At 34.2% G+C, this 9,598-nt stretch overlaps 1 protein-coding gene across 2 annotated transcripts in view; it reads right to left on the bottom strand.

Annotated features, from left to right (window-relative positions):
- Positions 1-3,160: 3,160 nt before the first annotated feature.
- LOC149787162 (uncharacterized) overlaps positions 3,161-9,598 on the bottom strand; it is a 39,513-nt gene continuing 33,075 nt past the window's right edge. For both annotated transcript variants that reach the window (XM_089977662.1, XM_089977663.1), the window contains exon 6: positions 3,161-7,618. In XM_089977662.1, coding sequence (XP_089833788.1) covers positions 6,567-7,618 — 1,052 coding nt within the window. In that variant the 3' untranslated portion in view covers positions 3,161-6,566. The remainder of the gene's footprint in view (positions 7,619-9,598) is intronic.

Here is a 9,598-nt window from a genome sequence, read left to right as displayed (position 1 = left end):
TTCAGTAGGATATTTTGTTTTCTTTTAACTCAAGATAAATTTGTTTTTAAACTAATAGATAAATGTATTACGTTGTTTTGTTTTTAGCTCTACTGGTCATATACCAGAAGTGATTTTGGATGGTCTGTTTACTGTCTTCAGTAGTCTATTGTTTGTGTGTGTTAACACAAGTTTGTTGTTGCTGCTTCTCCTAAACTACTTATTGGATAAACCTGAAACTTTACAATCACATTTATCCCAAGGTCTAAAAATGGTGCTTCTCTGATATACAATATGGCAACCACAGTGGCCATCTTAAAAATAGTGTTATCACTATTCATAAATGGATGGTCATATCAACATTCTGTTTTCACATGACGTCTAGCTGTTCCTAATGAAAATGGTACCACCAATATGTCTGCCACTGACCATCTTGAAATTCTTTTTTACTGTTACTTCTCCTGAATGAACGGTCATATCAACATTAGGCTTTCACTAAATGAATTCTGCTGCTGGCAAGTTGGTTTTTGATAAAATGGTACCAGTCTGACCCAAACGACAGCCATCATGGAAATCTTGTTATTGCTACTTCAAATTGGATGTCCATATCAACACGGGTTTTCACTAATAGACTTTGTATAATGTCTAGTTGGTCCTAACTAGAATGGTGCTGATGTGATATCCAATATGGCCACTAAAATAGACATCTTGAAAGTCTTGTCATTGCTACTTCTGAATGAATGGTCATATCAGCATGGTGATTTAACTAAAAAACCTCTTGGACTTAAATGACAGTGGTACTGATATAAAGTTCAGTATGGCCACTACAGTGGCCATTTTTAAAATATTGTTATTTCTACTCTTCCATTATGAATGTTTGTGTCAACATGGGGTATTCACCAAAAGACTACTTAAGATGTTTAGCTGATCCTAAATAAAAATGGTTAAGATCTGACATCCAATATGGCCACCATGGCAGCCTTCTTAAAACTTTTATTATTGCCTCTCTACTGAAACAGAAAGTAATAATGAATTGGGGTTTTCACCATATGCCTTTTTATGATGTCCAGTTGGTCTTAAACGAAAGCTGTGCTAATCTGATGACCAAAATGTCCATCACAGCAAGGCTTATCATTGGAAAAGTACAGTAAATTTATTTGCTTGATATATTTAACAGCTGAAGGTGTTGTGTATCCTCATTGGGCCCAAAATTATGGTAGCTTTCCCACTGCGCTATCATTTTAGCCATGTGACACTTTAGAACCCACTGTTATACTTTAATGTTTCCTGACATCCATTAAAAAGTACTCATTACACCCCATCACCAAATACTAAAATCTCATCATTCAAATAACACCTGTTCTTTTATTTTCGTATATCTGTGATTATTAATATAATCCAGGATAATTACTGGCTCACTTGGCCACTACATGTAGCTGTTGTACTTGACTAGACCAGGCGTCTGGTGCATGACCTTTGTGTTTGGATTTCCACTGACATAGCCACGTGATTGGCCTGCCATGATGGAGTCCACTGGTATCAGGTGTTATATATCTCAGTGATTTCCATTATCAACTCATAACGTGTGACACATATTTTCAAATTAAACAAATGATGAATGATCATTCTGAAAAATGAACACTGCACCTTCAGAACAAGCATAAAATTAGCCAGCTAGCCCCATCTAGATCTGTCATTGATGGTCAAACATTGGTGATTCCAAATCAGATAGTGGAAATTACCTGAAGAAAGATCGTAAGAAAGAAAAGACAGTTTTCAGTAGTGAATGGGAGATTTCATTTACTTCGGTCAAAATCAGTGGATCACATGGTAAATTTTCTATAATGCCAAATGTTTGTTTAGATCTGCTTAGTTGCAAATGGGTGATGGGGATGGGTTATCATGGTTTACACTACTTTAGGCACTATTAAAACTAGTTATTTGCTCTACTTATCATAGAACAGAATAGGTTTTATGATTTTCTATCATGCATCATTTGTTTTTTATCCATGCGTCTGTTACTGCTAAATTGTTATCACATCTCCTAAACTACACTGAGGATGGCAGTGAACCTTTTCTTATACACACATTCATCTCATGGTCTAGTTGGTCCTAAATGAAGACGCTGCTGCTCAGTCATCCAATATGAAAACAGAGTTTTCACCAGAAGTCTTAACATACAGGTATCTTCTAGTTGAAAATCTTGTCATTACTTTTCCTCTATGGATGGTGATATGTTTTAACTAAAAGACTTCTCATGATGTCTAGTTGGTCTTAAATGAAAATGGTGCTGATCCGAGTTCCATTACAGCTGTCGCAGCCTTGATCGATCTTAAAAGCTTTTTATCATTACTCCTCCATAGCAAATAGTTTTGTGACAATGGTGCTGTTCATAAATCCAATATGGTTATCACAGTGGCCATTTTGAGAACTTTGCCGTCACTTCTCATGCTAAATGGATTTCTTATTAACATGGGGATTTTACTAAAACCTTAAGGCGTCTAATGAAAATGGTGCCACTCAGGCCACCACTTTGATCATTGTAATGGTCATATTAGCATGGTGTTTTAACCGAAAGACTTGTTGTGATGTCTAGTTGGTCATAAATGACAATGATGCTAAACTGACCACCCAAATGGTCATTTGGAAATTCTTGCTCTACTCATCAGGGGAAAGTCATTTTGAGATGGGTATTCTTCAGAAGAGTTATTCTGATGTCTAGTTGGTCCTGAATGAAAACAACGCAGGCTGACCCACAGTGTGACCACCATGCTGGCCATGTTGAAAGTGTTGTTATCTCTGCTCCTCCTAAATGGATGGCTATAACAACATATTGTTTTCACCAACATACTTCTTATGATACCTAGCTGTTTTTAAGTGCAAATGATGTCATTGGTAGATCCAATACTGATGTTATATTGGCTGTCTTGAAAATGTTTTTCACCAACATACTTCTTATGATACCTAGCTGTTTTTAAGTGCAAATGATGTCATTGGTAGATCCAATAGTGATGTTATATTGGCTGTCTTGAAAATGTCGCTGTGACTACCCCCCCCCCCCCAGCATGGATGGTTATAATGTCATCATGATTTCACTAAAAGACTTTAAATGTTGTCTTGTTACAACTATGTGGCCCCTTCAACTAAGTTAAAGAAAAGATAAAAAATCATAAAGTTTTGTAAAATTCAACAGATAATTTATTTCCTTAGAATAAAAGGAACTTAACAGCATTGTGAATTAAATCCCAAATAGTCCTATAAATTCTATCACATTCCCAAAAGTGTAACGTTCCAAATGAATTCCATTGGTGTCCCAAATAAATTCAAATCTTGCATGTTCTGATGTGTGAATGGTCTTGAAGTTGCAAACGGTCTTGCTGTTTCAAATTGATGTAATCAAGAATATGTCCTTGAAAACATTAACAATAATCCATAAAGAGTGATTTTATAATAAAGTCAATGAAAACTTTGTAATTCCAATCAATACTGGTAATTAAATAAATAAATCTCCTCAAATAATAATTGAACACTTCTAAAAGACCAATTCCACTACAAGGAATATTAATTCTGATTTAAACAACATTACATGTATGATGTATATATCTTCCTTTTTGGCCTATGTTGCAATAAACCATTTTCTGGAAATAGTCTGTCATCTTAGTAGAATTTCCATCAAATTTGTAACAAAAAAACCAACAAAAAAAACCAGTCAGGTCTGATTACATAAATATTAGCAAGCTGTTACGAAAAAGGCAGGTAGATCATGTTTTTCTGAGGGGAATACCAATATCCTGAATTCACATCCAAGTTAACATGTTTACAAACAAAATTACATTATCTTAAGGTACATGCCCACAATAACAGACAAAATTACTATTTAATATGATGGGTTTTTTTACACAATGTATAATCATTAAAAAAATTAATATAGTATGCATAACAGTCTACTTAGTCTTAACAAAAAAAATGATATTGTATTAAATTCCTGGTAATTCTTCTCACTCAGAAAAGCATCAATCCATTCTAAGGACTCTTGCTATTTTTATTTTTCTAAAAGTAGTATTTGTTGTTATAGTTGCGAGATTGTTGTTGCTGTTATTTTCTGGAATATGGCAATTAATTTTGTGCATGAAAATTAGACGTTACTCAGGAGTTGCACTTTTGTTTTGCATAGCATACTCCCAGCAAGAGGAAAAATACTTAAATCAAAACACATAACTGAAATGTGTGCTGCACTATTAATTTTTCTTTCGTATATCCAAATATGAAAAGGTGCAATCTGGATCTTCCAATTCACCTGTTTTGAAAACGCAAATAAAAAGTATGGGATTGTTCCTTAATTTATATTGAAATATTTTTCCAGTGATAAACTAGTTGCAATTGGAAGTTTTTACACCATAATTAAGTGTCGATAATTTTTAATCAGCATATTGCTGCATTAATTGGCATCATCCTATCATTTGTTAGAATCACAAATGTGAGCACGGAAACCTCAAGCAGTGACTGTTTGTACAATTTTAATTTTATAATTGCCATAGATGAACTTAAAACTACATTATGGCTGACATTTGGAATAAATATAACTTGGATAGATTCAACATTTAAATTTAGACACTAATGAGTTTCGACATTTATTGAAATTCAAAGATTAATAAGTTTTGACATGTAAAGTGCTCTTTATCAAATTCATTCATGACCATAGTAATATAAGTTTATACTTTATACTCTAATTTTTATCACAATTCAATAAGGAATATTTCCTCACTTATAACTGTATTTTGTTCTTTATCGAACTCATCCAAGATCTTGGTGAATAAGTTTATATTCTATGTTTGATTTAAATTCAATCAGAAATATGGCTTCCAGAATGGAACAAGCAATTATTGATGTATGAACGACCGATTCAGGGACATGATATAATTTCAACTGGCCTTAAGGTTTAGCGAGTTAAATTGTATAAATGAGTTATTCTACAATGAATAAAGGTCTGAACCATTCATGAACTGACACTCTTCTAGACTCAGTTAAAATTTCATTTCAAACTTAAAAAGCTATCATTTTTCCTATTGCCAACCATGTTTATATTTTAAAAAACATGCTTGTTATTGCTAAAATATTTAGAATATTGATGCATATCAAGATCAAACAACACAAAGCAATCACTTACCAATATATCAAAGCAAATAAAAGAACAAATAACTGCAAGTATCGACCGCTCCAGTAGCCTAGTGTTTAGATTGCCTACCTTGGATGCGGAAGGTCACGGGATAGAACCCCGGCTGAGTCACACCAAAGACTTGTACAAATGGTACTAGCAGCTGCCTCACTTGGCGCTCAGCATTAAGAGATTAGCATTAGGACTGGCTGGCCTAGTGTCAGGATAATTTTACAGTGGTACATGATGCTACACGACTGTGGCATAATGCCCAAGTACTAGACATCAATATAGACTGCCATACTGCAGACATCATACAATATGACCAAACAATTGTTAAAGCTATGTTAAAACTAAAAAAAACCCACACGTTCACATAAACACACACACACACACACAGCAGGTATCATGCACAGGAGCAACATACAAAACTTATTAATTCCCATTACGAGAAGTTATTTTTCAAACAATATATTCGTTTGATATCAAGCTTTTCAAATGTGATAAAATTCCTTCCTATTCAATCCTAGCAGAGTGAAATGACAAATTAATAGTTTATTCAAGAGGAAAACAAAACACCACTGAACACTTTGAAAGGTACACATATCATCATACTAAACAGCCATATGCCAAGTGTGATTATCATTATATCTAAGCTAGGATCCAGGGACTGAATACTAGGTTTAAAGTTATAGTCATGACATATCTGAACTCAAAATCCAGTGGCTCACAATCACGTCTGTAGTCATCATCATGACATATCTGAACTCAGAATCCAGGGCTGAATATTATGGGTAACATCGCAATTATAACATACCTGAACTAATCATCCAGATAATGACAATTAAAATTTTAAGTCCAATTCATGGCACATATGAACCCAGAATCCTGGGATTGACAATTAAGTCTGTAAGTTTAAAGTCATAATACTAACACTGCATGATAACGTATTGTAGCTATAATTCTGTATGTTAAGATATACTAATGAAGAATCTACACAGTTATATTTAAATTATTTACAACTTATGATGTGTGTGATCATGTTTTGCAAAATCCTCCAGTTAAGGGGCTTGACGAATAGGTCTGAAGTCATAATCATGTCATATCTGGATTCAAGATCCAGGGGCCCAAAGTTAAATCTGAAGTCTTAATCACAACATTGTATGATAACTGATTTATGTTAGTTACAACTAATAACAATGCAATCAGATATTGCAAAATCCTCAAATTAATTTGGTTGATTGGTTTATTATAAGAATGCCACATTGATGGAACTTATTTTGTGCAATAACGTATGTGTATATTTTATCTAATGTTTCCATGATATTGTCTGTAGCTTCTGCATACTGATTATCGTCCTTATTCCATGACATAATCAGCAGCTTTTCCATTCAGAGTCCACTTTGATACTCTATGAAGATATAAATAAAATTTATGAGTCACTGTCATCAGATGTTTTCTTTGATTCTTGGGAATGACTTGAAATGAAATCCTTAAAGAGTCTTTGAAGGGTTTCAATCCTTCTGGGATCTGTTTGTAGTGTATCAAGGAAAGATGTACCTTGAACTGTTGAAAGCTGAATGCCTTGAATTTCTCTTAATATTTCATTTTCAAAATCTGGGTCTCCACACTGCTTACTCAGAGCTACCAGTGTTGTGCAGATGTCATTCCAAAATGTCTGGTAATCATTTGAATCCACCGTAATTGATTTTGCATGAGCAAATATTTCATTTCGTTTGTCTCTCAAAAACTGTATCATGTTCAGTTGCTGCTGACTTATAGTAAGTACAATGTTTGTAAATAAGGCAGATAAAAGTGTAATATCGTATTGACCTAGGTTGGTTCTTCCACCCGGTGGAAACAAGATGTCCACTTGAGATTTATTTAGTATTCTGTTCTTCCTTAGATCATCAATATCTATTTTGTTGCTGGCAAGAAATTGGTCAAGAGTGCAGTTTGGAGTAACTGTATGATAAAGCAGGAGACGTATAAGTACCCTTGATCCGACATTTACCAACAGACATGCAATGTGCATGAACCTGTCAGTATCAACAACTGCTGGGGGTTGTGTGACATCAGCTGATGTGGAACTTGATGTTGGGGTTTGCATGACATTAGCTGTGGAACCAGATGCTGGGCCTTGCATGACATCCATTGTTGTTGATGTTGATGTTGGGGCTTGGATGAAATCTGTTGTTGTTGATCCTGATGTTGGGGCTTGCATGACATTAGTTGTTATGGGAGTGGATGCTGGGCATGGTGAGGAACTTGTTGTTGTGGATGGTATGGAAGCAGATGTTGTGGCTGGCATTACAGTAGTTGTTGTTGATCTATATGCTGCTGTTTGCATGACCTCAGCTGTTGTGGATGTTAGGGATGGTGCTGAACCAGTTGTTGAGGCTTGCACGACAGCAACTGGAGTGGGGACATCTGTTTGGGCTGGTGTAGAATGGCCTGCTAGGTCTGGCAGAAGAACTACAGGGGCTGAAATAGAAGCAAAAAAATGATTCTAATCCTATATTTAAAATGTTTTCCAGATATGAAACTATTTTAATACAAGAAGAGACATGTAAATACATGTATCAAATCAAATTTTCAAGTTCTACCATAATAAAAGAAATATCTATGAAATCTATATATCTATCTGTTTTTCTATCTATCTATGTGTGTGCTACTATAATTAGCTTTAAAGTCACTTAGTCTATGCAGACAAGAGGCCCAAGTTGATCTTATATCACTTATCTGTCCTATATAATATTGTAATATCTAAATATACCTTTGATTTATATGCTAATAGCTTTATAGTCTACCATTTGCCAAACTTTTCATCATGTCAGTTTCAACTATTTTACAGAAATCTGATAAACTTCTGTTGAGGTCATCATTATGAAATCTGATGAGCATACTCATACTTGACTTTGATGATATAATCCTGCATATACAGTTTTATAGGAACTAGATAAAAAAAATAGAATCTCCAATCAAAATTGTAACAAGTTTGGTCAATCAGCTGCAGGAATATCGTATTATTAGTGGTTGAAGCTCAGCAAATTAGATGTTGGATTATCATGCAAATATGCACAGCCAGTTATATGCTTATAAAAAATGATCTAACATGTTCATGATTTAGGTCCATTTACATCATAGCTTGCTTACTCCGACAGAGGTATTTTGATCAAATAAATATCTTTACTTCTTAATTTAAATTAGACCTGTTTATTAAATTTATATGAACCCTTATTCTAGGGCTATATTGTTTTGTAGTACAAGATGCTGCAGGGAAAAGTAATGAAAATTGCCATTACGATATACTAATTTGTTAGTTTTCTGTATTTTAATTTGGCTTGTTATTTTGCCTTTCCTAAATTAATTTTTTAAATACTGCTGAAACAGTGGGTGATCGGCATGCCACCTATTTTTGTCCATCCACCTTGTACACTGCACTCACACTTAACACCATTTTCAGGTTCAAAGTCACTTGTCTCTCCACTACCAATTTCCGAACTCCAATAATCTGATCTATTTGCTAACATTAAAAATAGGCTGCCTTCATCAGTTTTCCTAAACAGTATCTGCGAAACAAACTGTCATCTGAAGATGAACTATGCTGGGAATAAAGCCATTTTTGATTTCATTCAGGTATCTGCTATTAAACACACATTTGTAAAACTTTCTTGATGCAAGTTTCAAATAACAAAAGTATGCTTGTTTAAGGGCCCAATGTACCAATCAAACTTAGTTTTTTTTTTTTTTACATCCATTCATGTCAAGGCAAGGAACCCCGATGTGAAAACAGTTTTGAAAAAAACCACAATGTGAGAAATGCTATGATACTTCTACTGACTTGACTTATGTTGTGACAAGTACTTTAGGAGTGAATGGCTGTATACGAAAGTGTATAAATGTTCAAATTTAAATTTGTTTGTGCGACTTAACGTGCATCACTGGTCTCCAAGTGCGTGAATTTATATAAAACATGCACAATTCATGCAAATGCATGCACTAGCACCATCTCTGGCAATGAATATTTTGATGATATAAGCCAAGAGTTATTGATAATCTAATTTTCAAATATGGTTATATCTGGGACAGATATCTTCATGACATAAGCCTACTTACCAAATCTTATAAAAATCTGTGCAGACATAAAACATAAACTTTAAGAAAGCTATCTCACAATTATTTTGAATGGGAAATTGTCAATCTGCACATACCACATATTATATATATACTGATTTTATACATACTGACCAAACATGGTCAGCATATTATATATCCTGATTTTATACACATTAACCATGGTCAATATACTACATATATCTCATTTTGATTTTATGCACATTAGACCAACCATGGTCCACATGTTGCACATATGTCCACCTTGATTGTATAACATGGTCCACATGTTGCACATATCTCTACCTTGATTTTATACACGTTGACCAACCATGGTCAACATACAAT

This window comes from Sinohyriopsis cumingii, chromosome 12 (genome assembly GCF_028554795.1).
Source record: "Sinohyriopsis cumingii isolate HCF-2022 chromosome 12, ASM2855479v2, whole genome shotgun sequence".
Classification (NCBI taxonomy): Eukaryota; Metazoa; Mollusca; class Bivalvia; order Unionida; family Unionidae; genus Sinohyriopsis; species Sinohyriopsis cumingii.
The sequence above is the reverse complement of the archived record's forward strand: the minus strand, read 5'-3'. Positions and strand labels throughout refer to the sequence as shown.